We start from the raw sequence: 16784 nt of genomic DNA, 5'->3' as shown, positions 1-16784 counted from the left end.
GTGTGTTGTAGTTTTTTTTTTTAGTACGATTTTTTCTCAATAAAACAGTAGTTTGTAATTCAGTTTTGTATATCATTTACATGTGATTATGTTGTAATTTTACCGTCCGCCTTTAAATTATAGACTCGTTATTAATACATTATTAGTCATTATTTTATGTTATATTAGTTATAATTTTTAATTTTACTCTCTCATATAAATTATGTGCCCCCCCCCCAAGTTTTTTTTCACCAATATATTCCATTTGAAATACATTTTTAAAAAATGTGATTATGTTACTACTACTACTACTACCTATTTGGATATTATTCTTACTTTGACTCAAAGATAATACCCAGGGAGATAAGCGAATAAAATATTTCCTATAAAAAATAGCAAAAGACCATGGTGTACAATTACATAGATTAGTTAATGAGATAAGACCTATGATTGAAACAAACTAATTCCAATTTCTAGTAATATTGTGTCGTTCAAAAACCAAATGAACAAACAGATAACAAATAAGTGTATCATTTGGGTACAGTATAAGTAAACAATTAAATTATATCTCAAACGTAAAAGTTTAATTTGAGCGGTTCAAAACTACACCTTGGCAAAACAAATAATCACTTTAAAGTGCACTAGTTTAAACTAACTTAAATTTTTAAAAAACCGAAATACTTAAAAAAAATTGACATTCTGAAGTACATTCGTACAATATTGTATAATAATAATAATCATAATTTTAAGCAAATGTAAATTTATAATACATATAAATATATTTACTATAATTAAAAATAATGAAATAATAATTTCATTAAATCGCATGAAAATGTCATAATAATATATTAAGTATCAAGCAATTTTTTTTTTTTTTGTTATTTAAATAAATATAGAATCGAAAACTGTATTAAAATATAGTGAACGTTTTCTGAACTACCGCGGTATGCACCGAATATTTTAAACTTATTGACAAATATAAAATACTATATATTTTTTCTTTTTCAAATTAATTATGTTTTTTTTTTTTTAGATTTTTTTTCCCATAAATATAATCTTTAAATAACAATAAATTGTATTGTATTTTTAAAATATAATGTATAATGCGACAATTAGTGAAGTCACTTGAAAAAGTCGCTCGATCTGAATTAATACTATATAACATAAGGTTATTATTTTTTATGTGCTAGAAACTGATTACAGCAGCAGGCAGTAATGAGACGGTGTTCTCTGCACGTGTTGGAGTGAAGGAAACTGCAATCGGCAAATTGGCATTCATTCGGCAAATCTGTAATAAACATAATACAAAAAAAAATTATATATAATAAGTACTTATTTATTATAACGGAATGTGTCTACACTCTTAACGGTTTTGTTAGTATAATAGTTATACCTCATTAACATACATCTAGTGCACATACATCATCAGGTGAAGGGTCACTGCTCGCAAAACGTATGAGATTTTTCAAAATTTTAACTTAGATATAATAATTTGCGTTATAGAGTATAAGTAAAATGAAAATACAAAAAAAATTGTTTTCGATTTATCATTTGCATCTTTTGGTTGCATACCTATAATAATGCGTTTGTCCAAGAGAACAATATATTTTTTCATGTAGGTTTTATTAACAATATCTGTCATCTCCCTTGTATGACTCAGTCATAATGATATACCTAGCTAAATATGATACCTAGCTGTCATGCGGTTAATCAACCCAAAATTGTTTAAAAAAAAAATTTTGAAAATTCTTTATACTCAAATGAAAAATGTACGGTTATTTAGCAGACAATAACTAACGATTTTGACAAGATAAAAATATACTATGCACATATTATTATATTATAGCACAAAACTGCGCTTACGGAATATTCATAGAATTTCAAATTGTAATTTGAAAATTACAGTATTTTTTTTATACATTTTATTTTTGGCAAATTACAGGTAATGTCTTAAGAGGGGAAATGTGGATAAGACAAATTTCGTAGCTTTCTTGAGGCAACTGACGAAGTAGTGGCAACAGTTTTAGTGTAATTTAACATTTACAAGTATTTAAACATGCGTATTACACACAAAAATGTACTTGGAGAGCTATATATATATATAATATTATAAAATTGACAGACGTTATAGTAAGAATAACCCAAATCTTTTTTAATAAAAACCAGGCAATGGGCTAAGATGGTAAGTGAAATGCAAGGTTGTTTCACAAAATCTCAAATTTATTGAATTTCCTCTAAAAAAAATGTGTTATGTTTATAAGACATTTTCTTTGTATTTACATTACTAGTTTTGTAGTTCATTTTTTTTTTTGACACGAATAATTAAATAGCTGTTAAATAAAAAAAAATGAAAACATTAGGTAGGTAGGTCGTCACTTACGTTGTCCTTGTCAGTTCGACAGGCACGTGACTATACAAATGACGTAGTTCGCCACTAACCTGGACAACAATTGTGGGGTATTATTTCATTGAACACGCGTCGAATAAAGTCACTATTTTAAGGTCAGTGTCAAGTTTATAACTGTATCTACGCTTCCGTTTGATTCGCCACTATTGTTTGCTGCTGACAAATTACTTGTAAAGTATTACATAACGTGTTATATCATATAACGTTCTGGTTTTCATGTACAATATGGTGGTCAGAACATATTTTTATCATTTTTTCTGACATTGGCCCAAAGACATTTGAGACGGTAGTGGGCCAATGTATAAGACAGACCTATACGATAAACTGGGTCTCAATAATCGCTAATAGCTCCGTTTGTTGGTTTATATATTGTTCACTGCAACAACAGTTGGGTTTGGGGTACACCGAAAATTTGTAGATTTGACTATCCGACACGAAGCCAATATTTAAAAGAGATGAAAAAAATGATAAAAAACGAAATTACGTTGGAAACCGTTTATATAAAAGTTTAGAAGAAGACAGACACGTGTCATACAATAGACAAATGCAGGGTATAAGAGTTTTTTCCTCAACAATTCGTTACATAACTAAATATATCAAGGTAACTTTAGGCGAATAATACTAAGGAATTAAAAAAAAAATTAAGCGGTCGGACACGTGGACCTACATCCGTGACAGACGGAATTTTTAAACTACAATTTGAAAAAATTATTTTGACTAGGAAAGTAATTTTAAATAACTCAACGAGGAAAGTAATTCGTAATTTTTTTTGATGGCCTAACGATGAGTGAGCGAACTACGTCAGTGCTTTGAATATAATATTATTATACACAAATTGCTCTTCAATAGTAATTAATTTTTATTCTGACATAAAATAACGCTGTTTCAAAAAAGTCGTATAATGTAGTATACATTTGAAATTGCACACGTAGTTTGTAACTTTATATTGTTTTAAAAAAATGAGTTTTTTTTCTATTGTCTGTTGTAGTAAAAAATTAAAGCAAGTATAGTATTATAAGTATTTACCCAGTTTATTATTTGTACATTTAAAATTACACATAAACTTTTTGTGGACGTTGATAATATCAGCTTTTGAACCAAAGGCTTTTGAGACAAAGTACGTGGACGACACTATGCATCGACAGAGCTTAAAACCTTATTTGTTTTTGGTCTTGTGCACTTAAATAGTATTCTTATAAAAAAACATTTATGGTTTCACAACATTTCGGTATCACAACTCAACGGGAACTATGAAGTGTAGTTTTTCGAAAATACAACTAGTTTTATTTATTATTACATTTAATTGGGCAAAACAATTTTTCTTAATTGGGCGGATACTAGACAATATTTATAGTGAAGTGTATTAAAAAAAATACTCAATAAAATTCAATGTACTGAGTATTATTATATAGTGTAATAAACTACATGTTAAAGTGTGCTATGTCCATTCGGTCAGTCGACATTGCATTTTCGTGACCAATATTATGAATTTCTTATTATTACAATCTAGGGACTTCTACGCTAGCATTTATTCAGGCGCGTTGTATAGACAATATTTTACTAAAAATAAACAGAAAGTTAAAATCAAGCTATACTCATATATTAAAACAGAAAAAAGGCACCTATTTTTATACTTCATGTATTTTCCAACTTTTATAATATATTTATTTCAAGCAACGCGTGCCTGACAATATACTCCTGTTTAAGTTTTGAAAAATGATATGAATTCTTCATGACATTAACACGGCATGGGTCGTGGCAACATTTGCTTAGGTTAGTTTTTACTCTAATGTTTAAGGAGCCTTCCTATCGGTTTAAACAGCAAAAAAAAAGTGCCCTTCCAAAATATTGAATATTTTGTTTTGCCATTATCAAAGTATTAATGTGTTGAAATTGAAAAATAATATTCAATAACAATATAATGTTGTTTAATCGTTGTTTAATTATTGTTATTTACCATTATATGAGTACCATTTAAATCGATGATTATACATGCACATCTCGATTCTTAGAAACTTTATTGTTAGAAACAAATAGCCTTGCGGTCACCTTGTATTTAATTTATATTATCTGTAAATTCAGTTTCTTAGATCTAAAGAAGGTTACAGATTTATTTTTATTTTTTACACCCACAATGATATAACTTTAACAGGTCCAGAACTAGGAGACAAAACAATATTATTACAACAACGATATCCAAAAGACTTCTCTGAATCATTATTGACTCAATTATTACTTTAAGTAAAAACATTAAAAATGCTCTATTAAAGGTGTATACTTAATTGTATTCTTCTACATTTAAACTGAATAGGAAAGAAGCGCTTTCGATTTTTTGCATCGGCACCGAATTTTTATATTTACACCCCTTTAATGTTATTATTTAATTTGTCAGTGTCTTATAAAGTTAAATTATTACTAGTTGACATTTTTGTAATGTTTTGGCCATAAAGCAAACAAACAGTTTCAAGTTATAGGTATACAGAATATCGAGAAAATTCACTAGTTGCTTCTAGAAGGGAGGTGAGAGGAGGGGGTAAAGTACAAATGAATTAACATGCATCTATTAAAATCGTTTAATTCGCTACTAATTGTTGTTTATGAACCATACACAATATCGGCTTGATTGTTGTATAAATAGTGTTATGTATCTTATTTCTTTACAATTTATTTCTGTAACATATAGTTAGATTGGACAAACAGGTTGAGGCAAAAATAAATTATAATATTTGTTGACCAGTGAAAATCACAAATATCTTGGCTAGGCCTGTTGAAAATAATTGTGAAAAATATTATAATACAACAAACCATGTTATACTCGTTTTAAATGCAACAGACAAACGCATTTTTCTCAAACACAAGGCCAAATTTTCTCAAACACGCGGCAATAGTACAAACCGTTTGATCTGGATTGTCCGGTCACCAATTTTTACAACGGCGGTTACCGGTTTTTCTTTTTCTGCTGCCAAAGATCCCCCGACAGATCCCGGGTGGCCAACAGTACCGGCACCACCACGGTGGCTGCGACGGCGGCCAAAACTTGAATTTTGGTAACTGCCACTGATTGTATACATACGACGGCGAGTGGTACCTATTAAAATTCGTGTTGGGCCTTACGCGCGACGGTAAAAACTGGGGTCCGTCTCCTCCACGAGGATTGTGGCCGCCGCCGGGCACACGTGTCACCGACCGCCGCCACCGTCGACGCCGCCCGAGGGCCGCGACGTCTTGGCCGAATCACCGATGGAAAACTCGAACCCCATGTTGTCGGGTGTGCGCGCGTGTGTGTGTTTATATATCATTATCATCGTTATCGTTGTTAAGCCGAAGGGGCGACGCCGTATCCTTGACCCGGCGGCCGCAAGTACACCTGACACCGAAACCGTCGGCGACGGCGAAGAAGACACGGCCGAGAAGGCGTCGCGTCGCCATCACCAGAAAACAATATCAGCCCGGTGCACATCTCCACCCCTGCCGCCAACGACTAGTGCGGTGGACGGACCAAAGGGGGTGTAGCGGAAGACGGACACCGAAGCGTCCTCAAGGCCAAAGCGTGGGACTACGCACGACCGGCTGCAACGAGGGTGTCTGTCGTGCGCCACTGCCCTTGCTCGACACGTTTGTGAGAGAATTTTTTCAGCTGGCTTGTTGTTGTGAGCGCACATAGTACTTGATGATTTATGGATATATACATTTGAAATCTTGTTCGTCCGAGGTATGTTTTGTACAGGCGATTATTGATAACAATTAAAAACTATAACATGGTGTCTGCGGTCTAAAGACGGGTAAAAACGTATAACCTCTTGTAAGTGAAATCAATCATGTATTATAATATTTCAAAAATGTTTGATTTTTACAAGACATTGCGCAGTGGACAAGTATCGTCGGTAAATTAGTCGTAATTCAGAAAGCTAAGCAAGATAGGGACAACCTTAGTGACACGTGCACACTATAAGTTTTATAACTTTTTTTTTTATAGTCGTTATTATAAAACATCTATAGACTTTTAAGTATAAATGTCAATGTGCTTTTTATTTGCTTATAATGACAAACGTCTCAATCGTAATTGCCAATAAATCAGGTTATGTATATTTATACTTAATATAATATAGTGAACTGTTTAGACTTTAGAGTGCAATACTTGTGATAAATTGTAATAAAAAAAAATATTTATTCTATTCATCAATATTGATATTTGTATTTTGTGTATTTTAAAGCCGCTTATCTAGTTACAGGTTGATCTTATGTTTCAAGATATATATAAGCTTTTATTGTTAATAACATCAGCAATGTCTATTTTGTCTTGATTAAAACAGTTGAATTAAATCTAAAGACATTATTAGTATTACCGGTATCAAACGGAGTCAAGTAGCCTAATTTAAGGAGACATTCCTTAATAAGTGTACATTGAAAAAAATATTGGAATTGTCTATGTCTCACCTAGTCCCTAGAAAACTAAATACTAAGAGGAACGGTAAGATCAAAGTTTCACAACAATGTCTCCAAATAAAATTAATTTTTTTGTTGTTGTTTGGAATGATATCTCTTTTATGAGGACAAGAATGGCCTACTTTTTATTTTTTTTTTAAAGAGTTATATTTTTATAGCTTTTTAAATAAAATTAACTATGCCCAGTAAAATTACAATTTTTTTTTGTACATATTAAAATTTAAACAAGTGATTCAATTTTTTTACCTTTCGCTCAAAATGGACTATACGATAAATAAAAAATAAAAACGGGTTTACGCGGGTAATTTGATTTTACATAACTGTAATCGCTTATAACGGGTCCAAGCAAACGGATACCGAGTTGGCCAAATACTGCAGGCTTGGTATACGCACTATATGCTGTTGGATTTAACCAAAATTCTTTGGATTAACGCCAACATTATTACACAAATATGCTTACCGTTTGGGTCCAGACAACAGCAGGCGTCGTGGAGCAGCTTGTCGGAGCAATAACTGTACACGCTTGTGTCGCACAGAGGACATCCGTTGGGTCGTCGCTTCAATGTCATTGGGCCACCCTCTTGCACGTCGCTCTGTGGCTCTTCGTTGTTGTCGTTTTCCGACGGCACATCCGCCTCGGCCGAATGCGCTTCTTCCACAGTTTCTTTCACCGGTTTTCTATCTGCAAACAATTCAAATCGAAAAAAAACGTCACAACCAACTTTCACAGAGTTCACCGTGAACGCCTACATGGACCGGAGTACGGTCATAGTGTTTTAAAATTTCTTTAAAATCGATTGCAGTGCAATATTTGTAAAGTATGAAAAATAATCGAAACGATTTCTGCGTTACAAACACTTACAATTTGAGTAACACTAAAAAAAAAACAACATCGTACAGCATTAAAATGTTAAGTGCTAAAAAAATGACGATACCCTTATCTTAAAAATAAAAAATTAATGAAATCTCATTTAATAATTTATATTTTTTTAGTATTTGATTGGAAATTTAAAAATCAAAATTAATAATAAATATAAGTCGCTTATAAATACCATTACTGATATTTTATACACATAATATATATATATATACAATTAATAGTGTATTATTCAGTCTTAAACTCTATGATTCGGTATTAATTACAATAATATACATCTTATATACTAAATAACGTCATGTTTTTTAAAAACAAAATAAGACTTGTAGACCAAAACAGTCTTAAATTTATGCCGATGATGTAGGTCAGTCTGATTCATAACCTGGTACCTAACATTAAACCCAAGAAACTCAGCGGCTAGTCTCTGCTGAATATTTTACTCCTATCTGGTAGAAAGTTCACGTTGCAAAAAGAAAAATACTGAGCTAAATATGCGCATTATTTCAGGCACACAGGTCTAGACTCACTGGTACAAATAAGGCGCACAGTGGTCTGAAACGCAATTTTAGGTGGAAAAAACTTATATTGATCAAATTTTCCTCAGATTTTGTCCAAAAAATTATAAAAAAGTGGTGCTTAATGTTTTTGGGGTCAAAGAGTTCAAAATTTATATCAATTTTTAAATTCACGTATAATTGTAAGATGCAAGTAAACATAATATTTTGTTTTTAAATTGAAATTTAACTTTCGTAAACTTCTTCATAAGTTTTATAACTTAAATTTAATAATGATTTTACGTCATTGTCCAATTCATTTTTTTTTTTTTTGGTATGTTGCAAATTGGAGGAGGAGGAGTGGCCGAGTGGGTAAGGCGGCAGTGTGGTAGCGCTCACTGTCGCCGGTTCGACACTCGGTCACAGGCGCTCCGTTTGCTGGGCGAGCAATCGTCCGGTAAAAAGGAACCGCCATCCCCCTCTCCGGCGACGGATTGACGACCCGTCCCGGAAGCGAATTCGTCAAGAAACCATCTCATGATGGCAGCGTTGGGCCTTCATGGCCCGTTAGCTACATGATGATGATGATGTTGCAAATTGAGGAAATATATGGATCTGAAGTGACAAGTAATAAGTGTAGAACGTCTTCATTTTGAGCTACTCTACTAATTTTTCGCGAGTGATGTTCGCGATAATTTTTATAGTCTTTATTTCGAGCTTCCTGTGCTTCCTCGGAAAGTTGTCCTTAAAAATGTTCATATTACATTAGTTAATTATAATAAAGTTTATAGTGGCTTTTACGCCAAAGTCTTTGTAAAACCAAAGTAAACTTTAAAATTGAATGGTTGACTAACTTAATGTGTATTGCGGTTCCCATTTTACATTTTCATACCGTGCCCTCAAAATTTCAAATAAATAGTTTCTCGATTTTAAAAAATGGGGATTTAGTGGACCTCTATTTTTTAATAGCTGATAAAAATCATTATAAGAATAATACCGAGAATCAGTGTTATTCCAATCCAAATTGTCGTCAATTTCAGAATCATTTATTCCAACACTGCCGCTAGAGCTACCTACAAAAAAAATTATTAAAAATACAGATGCAAATGAATGCAAACCAAATTTTGGGATCTGGTACTGAAGAACAAGTACTATATTGTATATATATTGAATAACGATTTATATGGGTTATTTTTTAGTTATACACTTTGAAATATCAATACTAACATTTTTTTACTACTTTTTTAACTTTGTTTTAATAGTAAAATAATAAATATTTATAATATTAATATGAAACACTTACCTAAGTTTTCGAATTCATTACTTATATGAAACTAATTCAAAAAAAAAAAAAAAAGTTTACCTGTGTATAATATACTAAAAAAATGTAATGTACAATCGGTGAACGATTCGACGTTTGTGAGCGCGTTATTATGTTTTACTTATCGCTTGCGCCGCTTGGTAATGTTAATATTATCTGAAATTCTATTTTTTTGTTATATAGAACTTATATATAATGGGTTAATAACATAAAATACCTATTTTTATGAATTTTAATAATTGACTTTATTCCACCTAAATTAGCTTTTAGACCACTGTGAGGCGCGGGGAGGGGGTTATGAAGGGGACTTTACCCCCTCAAATTAAACGAATTCCCCCAAATCAAACCCTCATCAAAGGAGTACTTACTATAGTTGTTTTCTACAATTAAAAAATTAAACCCAATAATAATAATTAAAAAAAAAAAATGCTTAATGAGTAGATCGACACAAAAACACTAGACCGTCAAGTGGTTGGCAATGTTCTTTAATAATTACCAAGAAAAAAGATTAATAGGTAATTATAAATAATTTAAATTTCTGTTAATTAACTACGAAGGATAAAATATCTACAATTTACTATTGAGACGCGAAAATAATTGTTTTAATGGGCACGAAATACTTTAAAAATATTTTTACTATCTTTTTGAAACGTTAATTGTTAACTTCTGGGTTGGACACAGAATTTTTAAAAGCAAAATATAGATGCTTACCAACATACCTCATTTACGGAAATAATATTATTATTACTATTATTTATACTAAAAATGTATTTATTATTTTTAACTACAGCAAAATTATTATCATATGCAGAAAAATATATCATTTTTTTTTCTATTAGCTTCATTACTATTGATGAACGAGTTATTGAACTATTAACATAACATAAATATTTACACCATTACACGGAAACGAATGATAACGTCGGTAAATAATAAATTAACATTTACCTTTGCCGTGTGTCAACCTTGTCCGAAGTAAATTGTATGTTGCCTATCTACTTCAATAACAGGTTTTAGACTAAATTTGTCGTCTGCGTTGATAGTGACAGTCAAATGTATAACATTATATCAAGAGTGACAAACAAAAATAATATTAATCATATATATTGCTTAATTTATATTATCAGAGTAGGTGTCAGAATCGAGCAACTTTCTATTTCCTCACGAACTTCAGTTCAAATAGGAATGAGTGGATAAATAATTGATGCAATAATTGTCTTCAGGAGAGGTAAATATAACTATCTTGACAAATGATGGTTTTTACAAAATACTAATGCTCATTCTCACCAGTATAGCTTAACAATACTCAACATATTGACTAAACTACACCTAAAAATTTAGCCAAATTGGAAAAAAATGATGAAATTAATTTATCAAGTTGTACCTTTACATCCAGCCATAGCGATAAAAACGTATTAACAGCGTTGTTAATATTGCAGTGTTCTTAATGACAAAAAGTTTAAGGAACGATAAAATACAAACGTGTAGATGTTATAAAGTAAACCAAAAAACAATCGATCGCTTATTTAATTATTTTAAAATAATCTCTATGTTGACATCTCTACAGGGGATACTACTATTGTGTCTTAGTAAAAATGGTTTTATTACCAAATTATTACTTCTATCATAACATAAAAAATTATGCAAAAATGTTAAACACTAATATTCAATACTGTATTTCGATTTTTAGACCTCTGACTTGATGTCACACAGCCTTGAGATAAACTGGGCGGGAATATAAACTAAGAAATTTAAAATCATAATAAGGGAGGCAATATACTCTCGTATGCCATTTTAGTTGCCTACACCAACGCCCAACACACTAATTTCTGTTGTCATTACTGTCGTAACACAAATATTGACAATGAATTATAAAGAAATTGATTCGGTAAAGATTAAACAAAGATTTCGTTTCAATTTATATTATTAAAATGACTCATAATTAATTATTTCTCAACATATGGAAATATTTACTATTACCTACATGTCATCCGAGGCAAACTTTTATTTACTGACAACCGGTCATTTGAAAATGAAAATAAACGTGTGCTCAATTAATCTAAATATTTATTACACAAGTAATATTTACAACTAATCAGATCATTTAAAAACAACGACATAGGTACACAATCTTATATATCGGGTGTTTCATAAACCATTCATACCTCAAAAGATTCAAGTCAAATGTATTTGATAACTTCAACAGTTCAACGTGAAAACCAGGACATACGTTTTAAAGCGGTTATTGTATTTTACTATTATCCCTAAATTTCTATCAGATTTATATAAAAAGAGCAACATTTAAATAAAATGCGTATAAGTTAAACTCCATTACAATTTGGTGAGTTCAAATAGTATTACTAATTAGACAAAAATCCACGCAATCTGAGTAAGGCATTTAATGATATCACGCCGAGAACCTTTTGATAAAATACAATGAAAACAGACAAATGATAAACAAATAAAAGTTTGTTTTATATTATTTAGTAATTATAAAAAAGGAAAACTATTTAAGAAAAAAAGAAAGTAATAAGCACAATTTTATAAATATTTTGTTTCCGAAAAATTCTATATTATAGACAATATTTTAGAAGAGTAACATCATTATTGTTTTCATGTACACATTAACTAAGAATATATATATATTGTTCATATAATTTTACAAAGTCCATTAACAATATATTATTGTTTACATGGGATTTGTGTTTGATTTAATTTAGCAAACCGAAAACTTATATTTACATTATTACTATTATTATTACAGTTAAACACGACTTTTATATTAGTGAATATTTCGGTACAATGTACCGAATAGCAAGTATACTTAGTACACGTTATTTTTTTTAGATAGTAAATAACACAGTATTTATCATTGCCAAACATTTATTAGTATTTAGCAGTAACAATAATTTCGTCATAAATACAACACAGAGGTAATCGCCCTTTTGTGTAATTGATGTATGTGAACTCGTATGTCATTGAACATGAAAGGTTTAAAATAAATTCATATCCAATGCAAATAAATAGTTGAAGTATAATTACGTTTATACTACATACATATTTGTTATAGGGCATCCGGCATGAGTACCTATGCTGTACATTTCTACTAAATTCCTTTTGCGGAAAAAACTATAACGGTTTCAGTTATTAATATATTTATTGTTTAAGTTTTTAAATGGTAAATTTGATGTGTTTCAATAAAGTATCACGATCTTAAAAGTTGTCAAACAAAATATTGGCATAACCAAAATCTAGTAAAGGAGAAATTTTGTTAAGTATTGCTTATATTTTACTCTTGTCTCTTGGATATATTATAGTTTGTAAATATTTTTATACTGTTTACAATATAAATTATATTAAATTTTTTTTTTCTATTAAATTGTACTCAAAAATAAGATCAGTGTTAGTGTTTTAAGTTTTATTTTTAACAAAAAAATGTTTTAATGAGGTCAGATGGGCTTTCTGGTTTTTTGTTAATTCCATCTGATTTCCTGAAGAAGTATCATCTCTATCGTCAGTACAAAAAAACAAACAGTAAGCCCAGAAGGCAAATAATTCAACACTTGCCTTTCACTTTGAATATTTAATTAGCTGGTTTTAGTTTTCAAACATAATGTAAAATTAGCCTAAAAACTAACTTCTTAAATATAAATTTATAGTATATATTATTTCAGGTCTCTGCTGCAACTTTTAAGAAAGTAATGTTTTAATTTGTATGATTCGAGAAATAAAACCAAGTTAATTGTTAAAAGTTAACCAAGTTGACACTAGGGTTGCCAACCGTCCTACATTGGCCAGGACAGTCCTACATTTGTATGATTTGTCCTACGTCCAACAACGCTTTAAATTTTTTGTAGGACTATCCTACATTTCAATAAATGTACCCAATAATATAGTTTAGTCTATGAAAAATTAAAAAACAATTTTTATATTTCATTATTATTATAAATTATTTTTTATTGTATCTATGATTTAGGTTAATCACGTCTTGTATTATGTATACAAAGGTCATTGACAATTCAAAAATATTTTATCATCTATGCTTGTATATACCACGGTCTTAAACATAACTCTTGAGTCTTGGACCAAGACTCAAGAGTCATGTATATTATTTTTTATTTTGTTTGTTCTCATTAGTTTCAGTATGCATTTCATAATTAATATTGTTTTTTGTTATGATAATTTATATTAATAAATTTCATTTTCTTATTAACTTAAAATAAGTATTTACTATTTGGGTGAGGCTCTCATTTGACAGGGGACCATAGGGCCCCGCTGCCGGCTTGGATATGAAAAATATTGTCCTACATTACACAATTTGAAAGTTGGCAACCCTAGTTGACACGGACATTACTCGTGAAATGTGTACTTCTTTAAATCAAAAGTGTGCCTGGAATAAAATAAAATTTAATTAATTTAACCTTTGAAAATTATCTATAATTAAGAACCTTATTGTACAGTTTCTGCACCAACATAAAAACTATCTAGTTAAATTTTCAAAAAACCAAACAATACATATATAAATAAGTAAATTCGTTGGCTTGTATGGCTTTGTTGATGGCTTTGTTCTGTCTGAAATCTATATTTTGTACAAGCTATAATACAATTATTATTCCATGTGTTTTTCCTCTGAAATCATAATAGATATGATGTGAAGAATAACGTCTTCAAAGAACAAAGAAAAGCGTTAATAATTAGGCAAAATTTTATATTTATAATCACACTTGCTGTTTGGGTTGTATCCGAATTATACCGTAAACGTACATTTAATGCTTGCTAGTTCCTGGTTGTATGACCATTGAAAATTGTACATACTTCGTCCACATAATACTTATGACTAAGGCCGGAAGTTCATGCATTTCTATGTTTTTACGGGATGATCAAAGAAAAACAAATTCTCCAAATTTGAGTTACACTTAAAAAAATTGAAATTCAAAATTTGATTTTGCAATATTTAGATTTTGTTTACTTAAAAGCATCAATAAAAAAAATGAGAATATAAAATAAAACATTTTTTTTAAATATAGTAACTATAACTTAATATATAATAGTGTTATCGAATAAAAATAAGAAAGTAAAAGTTAATAAATATTCTCTTTGAACAATTTGTTTTATTTATGGTTTTCAAAAAAGTGTTAATTTAATTTTTATTATTTTTAAATAAGTATTTTGAGTAAGTATAAGTAAACATGTTTAATAAAAAACGATCTATGATCATTTTTTTAGTCTAAATATATGCATATTTCGGTATACTCTAAAACTAAAACTTCCGAGCCCTACTTATGATGTGAGAAATATATTTGAAGGAATTTAAAAGTTTGGATTTGAATCATGATGTTAAATTAAATAATACACAGAATTAATTATCAAAGTGACGTTCTTTAGTTTTACTCGCCTAACTTAATATAATTTATCTTAGTTAATGTAAAACTAATATTAGCATAACTCGAATTAATTTAAATAAACAATAGAGTTCTCCTTTATAATTCACGCCTCAGTCGTCTTAATTGTGGTCATAAATCATGTCATAATAAACTGATATCAAAGTAGTAACCTTTTAGAAACCCATCCATGTACATTTATGGATGATAAGAATATAGCTTTAATTATAGAACACTTGTAAAATAGGAATACTTCAAAATTTAACACGGTTTTAGGTAGTCGAGTCCAAACCTAACCAACCAGAATTTTTCGACTTTTTGACTAAAGGAAATGCTGCTGATCTTTTTATAAACTATGTATTGTAATTATAAATAAATAGTCATTGGCCATTATCAGCTTGCTTAAAAATATTGAGTGGCGTTCTTAAAAAACGAATTTGATTTCGCTTTTGCAAAAAAAGGGATGCTGCAGTAAACACAGCAAGTCTATATCGTTTCAAACTCGACTGGAAATTAAAGTCTGCGTACGGCCATGTGTTATACATAACTTATCAGTTCCACATCGAAGCTAAAACATTGAAGAATTCTATAGCTATGAACCTGCTACCCGAAATCACATAGGGTGGATTTTACGATTAAGTTTGTAATAATATAGAATAAGTAAGTTAAAGTGTAAATCTTTTAATTTCCTTACCTTTTAACAACACTAATTGGGCGAGTTTAAATTCTTTTACTAGCCCCGTCCAAAACTGTAACAGTTAATCTGGCAGTGGCTAATAAAGGACGGCAAAGCTCCACCCAACCCCCCAGCTAAGTACCCTTAATCAATTAACTACCAAGCTTAATTAAATCTAGGAGCCAAAAATTAGTGGCCCGCCTGAACAGAGCTTTTTATTTCATAATATATGTAATAGTATTGTGTTTATACATTGGGTTTCTTACTTTCATGAGTGCTGGGAGATCTGGAATTCGCACAGCCCACGCACAAGTAGACGGCCACGACGACCAGCAGCCAGTTGCAGGCTGCGTTGCGCGTACCCATCATTGTTGTAACACAATAATATGTATGCGACAGACGGGTAAGTAATTATATTTCCAAGCTCGCCGACCACTGGTTATGACGTATACATTAGACCGACACAACAATTTGGGATATTGATTTTCGAAATTTACAGATTTACACGATGTGGGCCTAATAATAATTTATGGACACGAAACGCCAATATGGGAACTTAAACAACGAAAACGTGTATGGTTCGCACTTGCCAATCGACTAGAGCTCGTCGCCGGCGTTTAATAAGGAGATCCTGTTTTTTATTTGTATGTGTTTATTTATTTTAATTTTTTTTTCCAACTAACGATACCTATATCTACTGTATTTTCTTCGCCGACCGTTCCCACCAACGTTATGCGGCCGGTTTAATGAGGAAGAAACACTTTCATTCCGCGCGCCATCGTTTCCGGAACCGATAGCCTCTATCGAGTGGGGTTTTTTAGCGAGTCGTTCCGGTTCAGTGGAGTCCGGCTCATACATATACCTATACCTGCCTGCGTATAAAGTATCATGTAACGAGTAAAAACAAAAAACACAAAAAAACCTAACGGAGAAAAAAAAACTCAAAACACTGGGAAAACAAACGTAACAACAAACCGGCGCACACAATGGTCTGTTGGTGCTTCGGAAAAGCGATAAAACCGTTCGGGCAATTCAATGACCTTTTTTATAACGAATAACAATCGGCCATGTATACATGACACCACCTCCGACTTTACCTACCAAAATATTCCCACACGATAAACGTTTATAATATATTTTGCTGGAAGTCTACAAACTTACAATGAAAAAATTCTCGAGATTTAAAAAAATATAGTGTATATT

At 30.8% G+C, this 16784-nt stretch overlaps 1 protein-coding gene and 1 non-coding gene across 2 annotated transcripts; both read right to left on the bottom strand.

The window, feature by feature from the left end:
• Positions 1-811: 811 nt before the first annotated feature.
• On the bottom strand, positions 812-16224 carry LOC126844497 (uncharacterized). Its single transcript, XM_050582744.1, has 3 exons — positions 15848-16224; positions 7293-7514; positions 812-1267 (listed from the first exon to the last, which is right to left on the bottom strand). The coding sequence occupies exons 1-3, from the start codon at positions 15948-15950 to the stop codon at positions 1152-1154; spliced, it is 441 nt and encodes a 146-aa protein (XP_050438701.1). The 5' UTR covers positions 15951-16224; the 3' UTR covers positions 812-1151.
• LOC126845041 (small nucleolar RNA snoR126) lies at positions 10597-10694 on the bottom strand. Its single transcript, XR_007686670.1, has one exon. It is a non-coding gene; the product is annotated as a small nucleolar RNA snoR126 (small nucleolar RNA).
• Positions 16225-16784: the final 560 nt, after the last annotated feature.

The sequence above is a fragment of the Adelges cooleyi genome, unplaced genomic scaffold (assembly GCF_023614345.1).
Source record: "Adelges cooleyi isolate 19-005CV unplaced genomic scaffold, UGA_ACOO_1.1 ACOO_flye_CR_arks_rails_tigmint_CR_PRNA_651, whole genome shotgun sequence".
Lineage (NCBI taxonomy): Eukaryota > Metazoa > Arthropoda > Insecta > Hemiptera > Adelgidae > Adelges > Adelges cooleyi.
Note: the sequence above shows the minus strand (reverse complement) of the source record. Positions and strands in the feature narration are given on the sequence as shown.